The 18,132-nt window shown below is 37.8% G+C and overlaps 1 protein-coding gene across 50 annotated transcripts in view; it reads left to right on the top strand.

Moving 5' to 3' along the window:
* The first annotated feature begins 16,444 nt into the window (after nucleotides 1-16,444).
* The window catches only part of ABI3BP (ABI family member 3 binding protein), a 131,993-nt gene continuing 130,305 nt past the window's right edge, over nucleotides 16,445-18,132 (top strand). For all 50 annotated transcript variants that reach the window (XM_015297057.4, XM_040704932.2, XM_046898388.1 and 47 more), the window contains exon 1: nucleotides 16,445-16,616. In XM_015297057.4, the coding sequence (XP_015152543.2) occupies nucleotides 16,538-16,616 (79 nt within the window). In that variant the 5' untranslated portion in view covers nucleotides 16,445-16,537. The remainder of the gene's footprint in view (nucleotides 16,617-18,132) is intronic.

Here is an 18,132-nt window from a genome sequence, read left to right as displayed (position 1 = left end):
TTCTTGTTTTCTTTGATTTAAAATGTCATTTGTGACCTTTCTGATTTTAATATATTTCCAGCCCAGTTCTTTTGAAGGTTTGTGGGAAATCTGTCACTTATACAAGCTTGTTTCATTCCAGGGCGCTCATCTCAGTTTCTGATGAATCTGAAATCATGTTCCATGCACTGTTATCTCAGACAGATGTCAAAACTCTGTTTCTGTCATTTCTCTAGTCTTGCCTTGTATAAACTATGCAATATCTCTCAACTGTCATTTGCATATTGTGGTAGAGGAATTAACTGGCATGACATTCTGAGGAGCACTTAGGGCTCCTCAGAAGTAGTGTAGTGTCAGCAAAACAGGACTATTGAAATTTATTATTTGCTTTTAGTACTACTTAGATGTAAAGGATTTAGTTAGACCAACATAACTGACCTGCCATAACGTGATGCACACACAGATTATTTACCTCCAGCTGCAGAGTGGAACATAATTAAGGGCCTCAAACACTGAAGAGCTTCCGTGAGAAGATTTTCTTCTACTTGCTTTTGACTTGATTATGTATAAATTAAAATGTCTGGTATTAATATTTATGATATGGTTTACTGTCACTGAGAATTAAAGGAATTCTGAAACATCATGGATAGTGTAATTAGAGTACATACATCAACACTTACTGAATAGGTCTTTGAAGCAGATTTTCTGGCATAATCTAGTGTTGAAAATTACAAAGCCTCTTTTCTTCAAAAGAGGCAGTGGAAACTCCGCATCCTTTATAGATTATCTTTTTTTTTTTTTTTTTTTTTTTTTTTTGCTGATAACATCACGTAATCTGAGATCTTGAGAAACTGATGTTTTGAGTTTTGATCACAAGCATTCCTTGTTTTAGTAACACATTGCTAGATAAGAAGTAATGAGATAGTGTTAGTCTTACTTTTTTTTGGAATTGTTTAATATAGAAACAGAGGGCTTCAAGCTTTCAGAATTCTTCAGAGACCTTCAGGTCCCAGTCTGAATTTGCTGAGGTGTTAGCTCTTCATATATTTTTCTTTCTTAGAATAGTTGGTAGTCTTTCTGTGCAGTTCCAAGTTTCTGACTACCAAAGCAGGTGTTGATATTAAAACAGAGTTATTTGGTCTTATAAAACAGTAGGCTTTTGAGTCTCTCTGTAAACGTGCTGAGATTACTTATCAGTTTTACTACCCATAATGACTTATTATTTTAAAGTGATATACATATTTTTTTGATGGGTGGATTGCGGAGTTACTGAGTACCAGTCTTAAAATTGTACATCTTGAAATTGTCTAAGTTAATGACAGAACTGCTGCTTTTTTGTTGTTGGTGGTGGTGTTTTTTTTTTTTTTTTTTTTGTTAATATTGTCCATCAACATTATATAGCTGATACAGTATGTGTGTTTAAATGAATTGCTCATTTCCTAGTAAATATTTTGCTATCCCTCTCTGTCCTTGTTTTTGCACCAGACTTCTTCAAGGTGTTTGTAGCTTATTTCTTTTTAATTCTCCTTCCATTCTGATTTCTGTGAGAAGTTCATGTAGGTCTTGTGCCTGTTATAACCTCACACAAGTATTTTTGGATTGTTTAGCCTAGTGACTATATATTGGATTTTAGGAGTGAAATACAGAAAATGTATAAGCCATATCACAGTTGTTATGGGTAGTCATATTGTCTCTGAGAAAACAAAATGCTATTGTGTCATGTTGCTTACCTTCTGTGTGTTGCAGACTGCTTTCAATTTTCAGTAAAAACTTGGAAAAGGCAATGATACAGCTGTATGGGTACTGTTGAATCATGGTCTGAACCGCTGATTGATCAGCTGAGGCGAGCACTGAGCCAGCCGTGGGAGCACAGGTGAAGGCAATTCACCTGTGTGACCAGAAGGGGTAGAGCCTGGCTCCACCTCTTCTAGACCCCATATAAGGGCTGACTGCCACTGCAGAAGGGTCTCTTTCTGGATATTGCTTCTCTTGGAGTTTTCTCATGAGCCTACAACACAGGTGAGTACTTTCCATTTGTTTCAGATTATTCTTTTCCAATGCGATAATCTTTCTAGTTACTTTTCTAGTTACTGTTTGAATCTCAAATGATAGTCTTTATTTTTTTTACTTTTTTTTTTTTTCTTCAAACTAAAGAGTAGAGTCTCTGGAAGCTGAGGAACACTCCGCTCCTAGTTTCCTTCAGACTGTGCTTGTTCAAGGCATTTGGTTCACAAGTGTGCAACTCTTCTGGTATTTCCCTTACATGCCTGTTTTTATATCTATGCTCGTTAGGACTGCACTGAAGCTCTGCACCACTGAAAACAAGATCATGAATTTATGTGTGGGAGCAGCCTGTAGATTAGGTTGGGACCACTCATGCTCTTGTCTCTGACTTTCCCTTTGATATCTATCTAGTAGGAGAAGGGTTATCAGTTACCTCTGAAATATGTACGTCAGCTGGGAGCTGTTGATACTGCTTGACTAGATCATGAGCTTTGATTCTTGGTAGAGGATATGCACATGAGGTTATGAGTTGTTCTGGCAGGTAGTTGGCAGCATGTGATTGATCAAATCTCCCTGAAACTGTATGTGTAATTAGAAAGCACTTGAGACAAACTGTTCCTGCCTCCTTTAGCACCAGGTCATCTAGTGTTTTAATTAGAGTAGCTGAATCCTCCCTTGAGTGCCAACAAGGATGTTACTCAGAGAGTTGTTAGAAGTAACATCTTGGTTAATATAGATAGGCTATATTGATCTCTGGGGTGAATTCCCTTTTCCTTGATCCTTGAGTCCGTATTCTGATGTTCCAACTCCAGAGATCTTTGTGAGAGTTCTGCAAATATAGAGTCTCTGCATCTGTCAGTATCCAAAAGGTGTCGGGACATACTCTTGGGCAACCTATTCTAACTCATCAAAGAAACTTGGAGAAAAAGGTCTCAAGAAGTCCTCTCCAACCTCAACTTGAGAAATGAAAGGTGACATTGACATGTGACCAGGACATGAAGTTTGTAAGAAACCTGTTGCAAAACTGGGAAGCCTCAGAAATTCTCTGATTTGTTTTTGTCGTGCTTGAGACTGTATAGCTAGCTTGTAAGATTCAATTGCAGTGTGCTGTTGAAGTAACCACCATTTAATTTAGAAGTAAACATTGAACAATGTCCAGATGTTTTTGATAAAATTTCCTGGAAAGACAGAAGTGCCTATCTTGTGGGACTCTGAATTCTTTAGAACTAATATTTATGGAATATAAAGCAGTGAACAACAGTGACCTTAAAGTGAAAACTGTATTCTGAGTTTTGTAACGAAGCAAGAGCTTTAAAATCCAAATGCATTGCCAGTATTCAAACTCCATTAAGTCATAGTTGAAACTTGCTTCAGACTTACAAGTCAATGCCTAAGGCAGGCTGCTGCTAATGTATTTTTATCACCTGGCCTTGAACGTCTTATTGCACTGTATATATATCCAATATTTTATGAGAGACAGATATGAAGCTGAGTAGGGTAGGAGGAGAAGAGTTATTTTGCAAAAGCTTTATTCAAGAACTGCACGTGTCTTGATAGTTGTTTGTTGGATGAAGGCAGATGGGAAGAAACGTTATGTTCTAAAACAGGGAAGTCTTTATTGCAGTTTGTTTAGATCATTTTGACCTTTGGCAACATGAAGGACTGATGCTTGAAAATGTTTAGTTTGATTATTTTAACTATTATTTTACAGAAATCAAGAACATCTATTTAATCTCTTCGTCACAGTGTTAAAAGAGGAATGCAACGAAATTTTCACAGCTGGACAATGCTGCTTTTGCCATATTGTCAATAGAACAGAGCAAGCATAAATAGAATGATCTAAATACTGAAATCAGTAGAAAAGCTGGCAATCAAATGGAGTTCTTGCTGTACTTTTAGGTAAGGAAAATAGAAAACAAATGAGAAACAAAGATGACCATGATGACAGCTTAACTCAGTGGATACTATAATTCATTTTGTATTTATCACTTACGAAGTGCTCATCATTGATGATTTACTTTGTTGGTTTGGATTGGTTGATTTGCTTTTTTGGAGGAAGACAAGGGTATTCCTGTTTGTTTTTCTGGCTCTTTTAAAAGAGGCAACAGAATAAATTTCCCCCTCCAAAGCTACAAGCTGCTCGACAAACATCCTTAGTTATTTTGCTTCCTTTTTGCTGGTCTGCCCTGCGGAACTGGAGGAGACAGCCAGTTGGGGCTATCAGCCTGTAAACTGTTTGCTGGAGCACCTGTCAATTCTGTATTTGTACAGTATAATGGAGCTTATTAGGACTAATTAGAAATCTTAAGTCATACATGTCTTTACAATGATAATACTGAAGTGTAACAATCATGACTTGGCATTTTTTGATTTGAGATGTACTCTAAATTCTGACCTGAGACAAGCGGGTGGGAAATAATATTAGCATTAAATACCACTACATGACAGTGTGATTTGCTCTTAGTTTTCCATAAATGGATCAAGAAGCAAAAAGTCCATCTCACAATCATGAAATTTGCTGAGGACTGTGTGAAGATTTATCTCGATCTCTTGACGTGGAAGGATTTTTAACGTGAGATGTTTCATGTAGGACTTTGGAATAAGTTGAGAGTTACAAGAAATGCTATTCTTCTTATGGGGTCTTCCTATTCAGTACTTGTTCCCTATTGATGGTTTTCATCCTCAGGATTCTTGTAGTCTTGCATAGAATGACACGTTTTCGTAGGAGGAGAGCAATAAGGTCAGTTAATGTTTGCCAGGGTCAATTTCTGTTGCTGCTTTTTTTTTAATTTTTAATTTTCCTTCACTATTTGAAGTTGATGGACCATCTGTTTTTTCATTCTTTTGCTGGAAATGCACTTCTACAAAATGTATGAGACCCTTATCAGTGCAATTCTATTTTTATATGTATAAAAATGGGTTTTCGTATAGAAAAGTTTTAGAAGATAAATGGTATTTATATAGCTTTTAAGATTATCTGAATTTTCAGTAAGATTTATCATACAGTTAATTGAGAAATACATTTATAACAGTAAAGGGCAAAAAGTAGATATCCACTGCTGCGTCTGCATTTATATTCTTCTTTGAGGAGAACTGTGCTACTAAGGTCTCATGGTACTTCTTCCTGCATTTTTTTTTTGCACTGATTTTAATCTTTGTCCAACTATACAGTGCTCTGCAGGAGTAAACTGTGGGATATAGGTCTGAAGCTTTTATTTTATTTATTTCTGAACACTGCATTGGTTAGAACTGTAGAAGATAAAAGCATTCTCCATCTCTGTCTCTTCACACACACATGCACACACCCCTCCCTCTGCCTGATGATGCATTGAGTAACAGCTGGCAGCTTTATTAGTTGTTTTGAAAGCTAGAAAAACCCTTTTTGTACCTTAGAGACTAAATGCTATTTGGGAAATAAGTGATATTGTATGCTATGTCAGTTTATTGGCTGCTTTCTCAGTGCTCTTTTGGAAAATCCCTGTAGTCCTCATTCATTTCTTCCCACCATTCCCTTCCCCCACTTTCATCTTAAGGAAGATACCTCCAGTTTTTCTACTGTCATGCTGCTTGAAGAGCTGTTGTCTTTTCACATCCAAATGCTGTTCCCAGAGGGCCATCTAGAAACTGTTCAACCTGACTCATGTGAAACTGAGCTAAAGCTCTTCTGATCAAAAGAGTTTATAACTGTTTTTCTGAGAAAATAAAGTCTGACACTGTAATTTCCATTTGAAAACAGCTAACATCTGTGGAAAGCACATAACCAATGCCTGTGGAATTTCTGCAGATTTCAAGTCCATGTCATGTTTGACTTTTTCAGTTCTTCTATAGAAGAGAGAGGAGGAGGGGAGGGAAACTCCACAGAGACTTTGAACCAAAAACCCAGCAAGTTTTGGTTTCTGCATGCACTGTCAGTATGAAAGAAGCTGCCTTCTTGTCTTTCTGCTGTTTTCCCCGTTTTTTGGGAACACACTGCACTTGCAGCACATGTTCCCCTGTCACTGATTCACTGTAGCTGAGCCAATATCTTGAATGAAACCACTGAGTTAAGAATTGACTCAGTAGATTCGCTCCATGTTTGTACTGATCCCAGATCATTTAATGATACAACTGACATTTTTAGATTTATTTCTTAACTTCATTAAATCTTTTTTAATAAACTGAAGGTAAGTTTTCAGGACAGGTGACAGATGACAGATCAGTTCACTGTTAGATTAAAGGCTTGTTACAAAAGGTGTGTGTGTACATGTGTAGTTTCCAGTGTTTTCTGTCTTTATAGTCTTACCAAGTAATATTGTTTTCTTCTTAGGTTTTAACACCTCAGCTTATGCCAGACTCAGATTAGGCTATATTGCACAGACAGCAACAGCTTATAAGATACAAAAACATGTTTCCAGTTTTATAGCTATATCACTAAGACTTTCTATAGATGTAAGAATTGTCCTAAATGATGAGTATTTCAATCCATGATCTTACCGTCTTAAAACTTAAGATCTTTAAACTGCTAAGAATATAGCTCCTAAATCTCTTTAGGTTCTCACTTTCTTAATTGTGAAAGTGAAAGGAGATTTACAGCTGTTTGTAGACCATTACTACTTGATGTGAAAGTGAAATGAACAGTTTCCTTGCTAGGGTTCAGAGATTCTTTCCCACACTGTAAGCAGCTTTTAAGTAAAAGAGAAAGTTTTTCCAGTTGATTGGAGAGGGTAGAACAAGTTCTTTATAATGTGGAAAGGAAAGAATGGAACAAACATTGGAATTGGCTGTGTGTTTCTCTGACTGTGAATTATGAGAAGAAATTTGAAAATCAATGTAATGATGGGTTGGCATATACCAATGTTTTGTCCATATGTTCTCAACCAGGAGTTCACATCTACGAGAGCTACTTCTGCTCTATCTTTGGTGTAGCAGATAACAAAAATAAACAAATAAAACCTTTTTTTTATATTAATCAATGGAACATTATTCCTGTTACATTTCCTATTTGGAGAAGAATTGGGCATCTATGAAGTCCTGCAAATTTCCCATTTTCCTGTTAGAGATTACTAATATATGCAGTTATTGTGTGGCTTTTTGCACCTTGGCATCTAGGAAGTCTATCCAGAAGGCTTTTTTATAGTGTCTCAAATTGTTTTTAATTCAAGATTAGCTCTGAATCCTCTGTATACATCTCTGTGAACTGATACCAACGGCAGACAGGTGTTAACACAGTAATACACTTGCTCAGAGTTCCAGTTAACCTGGTCTGCAAGAGGAACCACAAATAGCTTAGAAGTAGTCATCTTTTCTCCCTTGAAAAAACATCGTTTTGTTTTGTGACTGATGCAGGCGGAGTACTATTATTGAACTAGCAACGTATTTATCTTACAACTAAATAGGGCAATTCATAGTTGAGGGTCATCTGGCACTTGGTGCCCAATTTAGGAATGCTCCTAAACAGCGTTTTAATCTATATCCTGTCTGCTATTCTCATCTGAAGATAGGAAAAACATTATTTTTGTGGGAAGAGGTGTTGAAATGAGCTGTAGGTTTGTGTGAATGCTTCTGCACATTTACTTCTGTTTGATATAAAAGAAACACAGATGCTGATGTTATTTGATAAATACTACTATCAACTCATTAAAAAAAGAAACAATACACAAGAAGAGGTTTTCCAAATGTACTGTTACACCTGGCTGTATTCCAGGTTGTGTTCATGTTTCTGTAGTTCTGTTTCCACAGACTGAAAAGCTCTTGAAATCTTACACTTACCCTGTCAATGTTCCTTGATGGTTTTCCATGCACAAGAAGTTTCAAGACATTCTACATACTACTGTTCACAAAACAGAATCCAGTTTTATTAGAAAATGGTATTATAAGATTTTTTTAAGTGAGCAAACAGTTCAGAATTCCACTTCTGTGCAATCAGTAATGTAAGGTAGATCCCAAACCCTAGGTATTCCAAACACTAAGTGCTTTTTTAAGAGAAACTGAATTAAGTGCATTGGTATTCAAAGTGGGCCGAAAATGTAATGTTTTATCTCTGTGATTTCATTGAGTGTATGAAGTGGATTTGGCACCATGTTTCTTCCTAACATGGCTTTTCATCTTCCAGCTGACACTTTTTTAAGAAGTCATTGCAAATAATGAAAGTGTTAAACTTGATTCATTCAGTGTCTATTTTTGGGTTTGTGGTATTTCATCAAACTTGCACCAGGTAGTCTACTATGCATCTTTTCACTGGAGCAAAGGGACACTTCTGAATTTTCTTAGCTCTTAATAGTATTTCAAATGTAGGAGTTACAGAAGCATTCTCCAGAGCAATATTTAATTTTTATCTTAGTACTCAGGTTTCTTTTTTTATGGATATGCATTCATACCTCATTTGACACTAGGAAAATGTCTTTAAAGGCAATCTCCTGATTGTCCTTGCCGATATTTTGTGGACATGATGGAGATGTCCTGGGTAGCACAGACTGGGCTATTTTCATATGGTGCTCAACTGGAAGTTCAGCTTCCCGTGTGTGTGTAACCTACTGTAGCATGTTAGCATTAGTAATTCACCTTCTCTTTATGAGTTGAAAGGATTCTGGGCTTGAAACACTGTTGACTGTACAAAGCTATTTCTTTTGGGCCGTATTGTTTTCTAAAGCTAAGCATAGTATTGCATGTTAAAGATATATTCCAACAGAGATTTGAGAGGTACTCACTGGAAATTTGCTTCTGCTGTTCATTTTTGAAGCGAAACACAACCCTTCTACCTCTGCAGGTTATGTTGTCCATCATTATGTAGATTATGTTTTTAGAGTTGGCTAGATGTAAACTGTAAAATACTTGTTCTAAGAACTGGCTTCTAAGTAATTTTGTTTGAAAGACAACACATTTACTTACAGTTTTTTATTTAATCTTGAGTTACATTTTTCTATAATGGATTGTGCATACTCTGCTTTTTAGGCCACAGGTAACATCCTTTTTTCTTGCTGGATAAAGAGGATAATTATGACTGCTACAGGCACGAACAGATATATTAGAAATGATTTTTAGAAATGTTGCTATATACTTCAGAATAGTGTAGTTCTGATCATGGTTAGCTGCCTTTTCAGCTTAAAATGAAGTGTATGTTTTATAGCATCTTCTAAATGGATAAATTCTACCCATAGTAGTGACTGGCAACCACATTTCAAAGTTATTCACAGTGCTCTGAAACAGATAAGCCTGGTGATGTTCACTGTAGCCTAATATAGCCAAATTCAGCCTAAAAGTTTCTGGAAGATGTTTTAGGCCAAAGTGACTCATAAGGAGAGGGGAACAAACATGAATTATTTCCCTTCTGTCTTTGTGTACATTCATCATCTCTCTGCATCCTTGCCAAAGAAATAATTTCTTTATGCCAAGAAAATAAGCATCCTTTAATAAATCTAAAAATCCTGTTGTCTTTCTCCATCTCACTGTGAGACTTCTTCACTGCTCTTCATGGCTGTTAACAATGTTTTGCTTTTATTGCTTGCTCTAGTTATTTCCAGGGTTTCCCCTGGCTTTTTGTTGGAATGTCGCAATGATTGATGCAGGGAAAGGGAGTGGGGAGGGAAATGTGCACAGCATACGGCTGCACTGCACCTGCTGTCCCTGGAATGGGCCAGACACTGTACTGAGTTGCGTTTATTTCAGGTTCCCATCTGCAGTGAGGCAAAATGTATGTCAGTTCTGAATCGCACTCTGATGTTTCTCTTGTTTGCTGTCCTAATTTGAACAGACAGCTATGAAGAGACTACAGATGCAGGCAACAGCCTTGTACGATCACTTCCATTGCCTTCTTTTTGATACAAAGGAGTACATCTATGAACAGAAGAGCAGTTCATTCTTCATCTCCATTCTGTCCTTAGAGCCTATGCTGGAAGACCTCCTGAAAAGGTGAAAGATGAAAATAAAAGCAACAGCTCTTGCAGCTTTGGGTAGTAGCTGCTGCAGTCTGTAGGTAGACAATAGTGTCCTGGATGGAAGAACAATTTGGTTAGCAGCACCATATCCAAGCCAGATAGCCTCTATGAAGGCACAGGCTGTTTTGTGTAGGGTAGCACCATACAAATAAATCCTCTCTCAAAGTTCTTACCTCTGCCTGGTGCTTCAGTGTGCTCTCAGCCTGCTGGGAAGCTAGATCCAAGATCTTCAGTGTACTCTGCAGAGGTGTGCTGGCTGGCAACTTGGTGTAAAAAGCTGGCAGATAGATGTTAGTCATCCCAAAGTTTTGAACCACAGTCGCATTTGTTGACTTTGAAATAAAAAGCTGTGTTCCAGTCCCAGCTACTTCACCCACCTGCTCCTTTCCTCTCTCCAAAGACTTTTTGTGGAATTAGTCACTGTTGATGAGAGGTTGTTCGAGGTTCGACAAACGCTGACTGTGTGCTGCCTGAAAGTTATCTCGGGCATGCCCTCTGGCGTCGAGAAGTGGCATTGCTGATATAGAGGATCAGAGCTTTAGGGGCGACAGCGTGGATTGCAGTCTTCCAGTAAAAGCTGCTAAAGAAGAATCGAGAGAACAAGCCTAGGGCACAGAAAATGTGTGGCCGAGCTGAAAAAGAAGGAAGCACGTTATATCTCTCTAAGGTGAATTAGAGAAGGAAGTTGGAAGTATTGATAAGGGTATGGCTGAGCAGTGAGAAATACAGAAGTTTGTATTGTAGTGATAACTAAATCCATACCAGAAAGACATGATGTGACATATTGCATTCGTATCCCTTTACAAATCTGGTATAGTATAACTTGGTAAGCATCAGAGCAATCAGTCCTTTGTTTCAATACTATCTTCAGAAGCAGATGCTCCTGCCAATCTATGCTGAAGACAGATTATATCTTATCAATCAAACAGCCACTGGCATAAACATTCATGTCCTAGCCTACCCTGTAATAATAGACCCCAGACTTCCCATCTGAATTCACTAATCCAGATTGTGATTTTAAGTTATCTTTACAAATTGGAACATATTGTAGAGAGAGGCTTCAGGAGGACAGGAAAGGCCGAATTCTCTGGTGGAAGGTTGTAATGAAATGTTAAGAGACAGGCTCCGTACAGCATGGATGGTGAAGCATCTTCCAATGCAAACTATCTAAAATAGACCTGTTGGTTAGTCTTTGCTCTTACTGGGGCATTGGGCATGAACTGGAACACAGGAAATTCCATCTGAATATGAGAGAATTTCTTTACTGACAGAGTGCTGGCAGAGGATGCCCAGAGAAGTGGTGGAATCTCCTTTTTCCTGGAGATAATAAAAAACCACAAGGGTGATTTCCTGTGTGGCCTGCTGTAGAGAACTTGCTTTAATAGGGAGGTTGAACTTGATGAGCTCCGAAGATCCTTTCCAATCATTACAGTTATGATTCTTCGATTTTTAAGCTTGTTTTGGGTCATCCAGTTGTAATCCAGAATTACTTAGGCTATCCTAAATTCAGTCTAATTCCAAGAAGATGTATGTTTACTGAGATATATTTTGATTCATGCAGTTATTGTGTTGGAGGAGCTTGTTATTGTCACGTGCCTTTGTCTTTTGTGCTTTGCTTTTGCCTGCATTTTAGCACAAGCAGACACTGTTTATGCAAGAAATAAGTATTTAAAGCATTTAAAGATAAGGTGGAAGACAAGATAGGGACAGGACATGTTTGGGCCAAATGTTGCAGAGTACACAATCCATTAATGGAAAGACTGTATTTGTGTTAACTGTCTTAAGTGGCACAAATGTGTTGATGGTAGAAGAAATAGAAGTAGTTTTCTTCAGACAGGGATGCCTTTCAGTACTCAGTAACTACACCGTGCTCAAAAGGACAGACTGGGTTTTGCTACAGGTGTTGTATAAGGTTAGGCAGTTTATTTCTGTTAAGATATATCAGTAATGAGGAAGACTTCACAGAAGGAGCCCTTTAGACAACTATTTATTTATATGTATTGAGTACTTATTCAAAGAAACTGTCTTCTCAGTAGTGTTTCAAACTACATGTTATATCACAGATAGAACGTGTTTTACAGAATATACTTCTGTATATTTTCAGTTCGTACAAAGTGTGATCAGCTAGTTGGGTGAGTGGTTGGATGATTGACATCAGGAAGTAGTGGTTAATGGATTATGCTCTACCTGAATGCTGGTAAAATGGGGAGTACTACATCTTAGGACCTGTCCAGTAACTTTTTTGTCGGTGACCTGGAGGAGATAACGGGACTCTTGTCAAATTTTCAAGGGACACAAAATTGGGACAACCAGGTAATTCTCTTGAGGGCAGTGCTTTCATCCAGAGCAACCTTGGCATACTAGAGAAATGGGCAAACAGGATCCTTAGAAAATTCAGCAAGCTCAGCTGCAAAATCTTATACCTGAGTGGGAATAACCTCTGCAATGACACAGGCTGGGGTCTGACTGGTTGTGGAGGAGCTCTGCTGGAAAGGATCTGTGGATCTTGTTGGATAGCAAGGTGCACTGGAACCAGCAGTGGGTTCTGACAACGCAGCAGGTCAGCAGGGTCCTGGGCTCCTTTAAAAGGTGGCAACAGAATATATAACATGAGAGAAAATGCATAAAATCACAGGTGATTACAGAATTTTGGAATACTAAGAAATAATAAAAAGCAAAATAAATAGGCACGAGTAAAATAATGCAAAAATACTGAGATCAGGGTGGAGCTGAAAATCTGGGGTTACACTGATTCTTCATCTTAATATATTAAGTAACGATAACGTAGGAGAAAGTGCAGCACCAAGCATACTGTGTTGAGTAATGAAGAGTGCATCAAGATAAAATAATAAACTCATTGAGAAAATAAAAAATGCCCTTGTTACCTCACTCCATGTCATGCAGAACTTTGGAGAAACTCTCAGCCTGCTAGTAAAGATGAGTCACTGTCTGAGATTACAAGCGTCAACTGAGTGAGTGCTGGAACATTTGATAAACCATAGAATAAAGTGTCACGAGAGCCCTGCTCTCATTCTGCTCATCCCTTTTGACTACTTTTCTTCCATTCAACTTTCTCTGGTCTCACTAATTCTGAGATATGCAACTCAGTTTAGGATGAGGATGCAATAATCCTGTCATAAATGTGCTGTTAAATAGGAGTACATTTCACCACACTTTTGACCAATAGATTAGCAAGCTACAAAGTATTTTTGTTAACATGGGAGTTCAAAAATTTGCTCCACGTAGTAAGAAAAGGATGAGAAAGAAAAGCTAATTGCATTCTCTCAGAAGGGGAATGATTTTTTTCCTCTTTTTGAGCAACACCTCTGTAAGAATATTCTTTGGTGTCTTTTTCTGCCTTTGGAGTAGGTCCTGTTCCATTTGCAAGAAAAGGAGACCAATAATTGAGTCATATGCAAGAAAACAATAATTATAATTAACATTTATATAGAATATTTTATCACAACGGTATTTCTCAATTGACAATGCTGGTGAAGGATACAGTATGGACAGACCGTACTGTGATTAAGATGAGTCAAGTGTGCTAAAACTAAGTTTTTACTTCTAGTGAACTCAATGCTGTATTACTGTGCTTTACAGGAGGAAGAGAGGATTTCATTTTTTAAGGTTGTTTTACACATTTGCCCTGTTTTAAATTAGGAAAGTAAGGAGTTGAGTCACCTTGGCTTTGGCTTGTCAAAATAATCAGGACTGATAGATGAAACAGAACTGAGCCCAAATTTCAACAAAAGAATATTTGTATTTGGAAACAAAATGTAAAATCCCATCTCCTGCTCTCCCCAGTCCCTGTTCCCCCACCTTTCTCTTTTACTTCCTTTAGTCTTGTTTTTACTATAATTGCTGGTCTGGGAACTATTAAAATAGAACTCGAAAAGCTCTGTTCTGCTCCCAGACTAGCAGTGATACCATCTTGTTGGAATCTCTGTTTTTGAGATCTGCCCCAAAGAGACCCAGTGAAAGCTGAGGTAAGCAAGTAAACGTTTGAGAATTTGTCTTTGTTACTTAAGCATTAATGTGGTGCTGAAGAGGAGGAGCTGTTAGGGGGCCAAATCTTCTGCTTTTTACACTACTTTTCCTGAACAAATGTGATCTGTTTGAGACTTTTCATAACTGTTCTTACCTCATTTTCCTTGCCTTTTTGCTAGGGTTTTTCAGCACAAAACTATCATGAACTGAGCCTCCTGCATTTAATCCTCTCCTGATGCGATTGTAGGAGTCAAAAACGGGTAATATAATCCCAGGGCTGTGTGGATGAGAGAATCCTGAGGAACTTCTGTGTTAGATAATTTCTGCTGTGAAGTGTGATGTACAAATTTTATTTCTGTGAAGTGAAACCAGAAACTGCCTCTGTTTAAATGCAGATTGTGAAGCAGCTCTCCAACAAGAAGAGAAACGCAATACCTGAACCCAGGAACTCTTTCAGCATTCAGTGAACCGCAGAAAGATTTAGGAAAGAGGAAAGCAGAAATGGGTGTGCTTTTTCCATTTGTTTCATGCGACAGAAGTTTCCTAGGAAGGGCCAGTCCTGTAAGAAAAGTAGCGGACAAAATTACATGGATGATACAGATGGAGGGAGCACACAGGAAGAAGAGAATGTTGTATTACTGAGTTTGGACTCTCAGAGTATGTTTGACATAAATTTATGCTTGCATCTACTTATCAACACATAATTGCCTCTAATGAAACACGTACTTGATAAGATGAAAGGGAATGCATTGTGATGTGGCTCTTTAAAATCTGGGCTGACCTGAGCTTTTATCTACAGGAATGATCAGAGGGGAAGAGACCTGGAGTCTGCCAAACTTTCAAGGGGAAGGTCAAGTGTTTGGCACACCAAACAAAGAAGAACTGTTTGGATAATGTATAGAAGGAAGAGGAAAGGTGGAACTGGCAGCAGGGAAGCAAGTGGTTACAATAGCAGGAATGGGACTTAATTTATCTCTGTAAAATGGAATAAAATCTGTTGTTAGATAGCCAACTAGATGGTATGTTTCACTGAGATTTTCCTGAATTGAAACTGGCCTTTGTATACTTTGAAAGGTGTTCTGTGATCTTTAAAAGGAGAGTGAGCTGGCCATAAGACAAGCCAATAGAGTCCGCTTTACGGTACTAAAAAAGATAGCTATGTGTGACCCAGTTAATTTTCACATCTCTTCTCTTAAGAAACTACTCCATCAAATAATCAACTTTCTTTTTTAATTTTGAAATGGAAGAAACAGAATATGCTTCATGGAACATTTCTTTAAAAAAAAAAAAGCCTTTTAGTAAAAAAAAAAAGGGAAAAAAGAAAAACAACACATTTGCTGTGTGTATCCAGCTATCTGTGCTTTCTGTCACTTTGAACACTTTGGCCACCAGGTGTGGTCAGTGTTTTTGGACACTCCTATCCGTCCCCATGACCTTTTTAATATCTCTTCATCCAAATTGTTGCTGCTGCATTTATTCTTAGCACTCATATAAAACAAGCCACTTTCAGAGTCTATATTCTCACAAAGACCCTTGAGTTAATGGTGTATGGAAATTTCCACAGGGGTCTGCCTATAATGACTTCCAACTCACTATTCCCAGATTTGAGTTAGTAAATCAGAAAGATATTTTCTTATGTTTTTGGTGGGGAGGAGGAATGACAGGGAGGAGAGAGAGATCGCTGTTAAGTTTAGTAAATGTAACCTCTTTGGCACTGCTTTTCCATATGCAGAGACCAAATTCTTCCTTATTCATTTGTAATCTTTTTGTTTTGCCCCACCCTTTTCTTCCCACCCTCTCAGTTATGGGCAGGACCAAATATTATGCTTAGTTGGCTCATTGTGGAGTGAAATAGATTTTTAGTGGAATTAATTAATGGAATTTCTTTTACATTTACAATTACATAGTTAATGAGAGGGTCTGACCTCGGGAAGATGCATTGCCTTTTTTTGCTTTTGCTGAGCATTGTTCCCAGTGACACAGCAGCCATGTACAAAGGGGAAAATATAAATTGCTTTTAAAGTGACAAAGCTATGTATTAAAAAAAAAAGAACATTTAGTTTTGAAAACATAAATCTTTCACTGAATAAATATTTATCTTGACTATTTATAATGTCAAGTCAAGCGTAAGTGGTATTAATTTCGCATGAAGGGAAGCCAAGTCTAGAAATCCTAAGCAAAATCTTGAGATTGCAGAAATGTTGAGTTCAATGGAACAGCAGATGTCTGAGCAGCGTGAATGTTAATTTTGCAGGGTAAGTCCAGTTTTGCTGGATAAAGCAATGAAAAATATTTCACGTAACAGCTTTCAGTTAGTAGAGGTTTTGAAACGTCTGATTTTTATTTGTGTGAAATTTAAGTGATCAGTCAAGAGTCTACCCTATGAGGTGGAAGGACCCTGAGGAGGAAAAAAAAAAAGAAGGCAGAAGATGATTGTAGGGGGAGCCTGATAATCTTTTTTTTTTCACTGCTAATTCTCCTTTTCCAGTGGGAGTGAATGATGTCATCCTGTCTCCTCCCACTGTGTGAACTACGCTTGTGTCAAAGTGTTGCTGCCTCTTGTCACAGAGAGAACCGTTCCCTTAAATGCAGCTGCAGTACTTTGGTGTGATACCTGTCAGAATCATTCACAGTGCGAGCTTGGGTTTGTAACCATGATGCCAAGATTGGTGCTTCTCCTTTTCTGTGGATATATTGCAGTAAACCTGGGAAGTACTCAGAAATTGCCCAGAGGCAAGTAACTATGACAACTTTCTGGGGTTTCATTTGTTTTTCTTCTGTTGTGGGGGTTTTTGTTTGTTTGTTTTTAATGCTTGTGTTCTCCATGGAAATTTGCTTTCAACAAGGTAGGAAAGATTAAGATAACCGAAAAGGTAAAGGGAGATCAGTCAACAGGGCAAGGTCCAAGCACCAGAGAATAACTTTGAAGCTCCTGAATAAAACAATTAGAAATGCTTTTTATTTTATCTTGTGACTCTATGAGAAGTACCATGAAACTGCATAACTCTATTTATCATGATTTGAACAGTGTTGTGCAAGTTTCTGGTGTAGGATCTTAAAGAAAATGTACTTAAGAATGCACTCTGTGCTGCTGGCAGATGATTTCAGCTCTGTTGAAATAACTTTTATGCTTTCCTTTTACATCTACCATTAACGTTTGAATAGGAAATTACTTTTATAGGTCAGATGGCATGCATTTTGAGGGAGAAAAACATGATTATTAACAGCAATTACATTTCAAACTGTTCTTTCCACAAGAAAAATACATTCCCCCAGACCTTTGAGAATATTTAACTATTCCTCTCTCCTGGTATCTGGAGGTACAATAGTTTTACATTGATGGTAGCTATCCTTTATCTTCTTTGGTAATGTAACCATGTAATGTTGTCTTTTACTATATTTATTGCTGCAGAAAGAACAGTCCTAGCATAAAACGAAAATATTTTTGTATCTAGATCGTAAAGCATGTTGTAGTACTTTGGCATTAAGCAGCACTTTCACAACTGTTTCTGTACTGCACGTATTGCTCCTGCTTTGTAGAAGTGCTTGCCTGAGTGCACTGTGCTTTGTAATGGATTTTACATCTGCAATATGCTGCAACCAGGAACAGTTTAAAAGGAAGATGTGATTTAGTTCCTTGAGACAATATTCAGTAAGAAATCAGCACTTTTGGGGCTTCCTATGAGATTCTGAGTCATTGGTGGGAAACCTAAACATTTTGGGGAGAAGAGAGGCTGGATGTGGCTCTAGGCAGCCTGGTCTAGGGTTGGCAACCCTGCACAAAGCAGGCAGGTTGAAACTAGATTATTTTTGTAGTTCTTTTCAACGCAGGCCATTCTATGATTTTCAAGCTCCTGCTTCTCCCATCCTTTGTTTAGGTTTTCTTTTTTCTTGTGGTGCTCTTTTGAAAGTTACTACTACTTTTCAAGCTCATCTTCTGGAGTCAATGTGGAGTTTTATACATGCTGTTAATGTGGAGTAATGAACTGTGAGCAGCTGATACAGTGAAGTATCAACTGCTTGCAGTTGATAATACTGTTGCCATTCATGTTGAATAGACTGCAAGACATGAGCTTTATCCAAAAAGCCTTCTGTAAGTAAACTATTGTAGCAGTTCTCATAGCAAAGAATTGCACTGGGCAGAGAGGAACCTTCTATGTATTGTCAGTTTTGAAGGAAGAAAACTTTCTGGTATTTATCATTTTAAACAGTTTTACTTGATATTCTGCTCACTAACATAGAATGATGG

This window comes from Gallus gallus, chromosome 1 (assembly GCF_016699485.2).
Source record: "Gallus gallus isolate bGalGal1 chromosome 1, bGalGal1.mat.broiler.GRCg7b, whole genome shotgun sequence".
In the NCBI taxonomy this organism is placed as follows: domain Eukaryota; kingdom Metazoa; phylum Chordata; class Aves; order Galliformes; family Phasianidae; genus Gallus; species Gallus gallus.
Note: the sequence above shows the minus strand (reverse complement) of the source record. Positions and strands in the feature narration are given on the sequence as shown.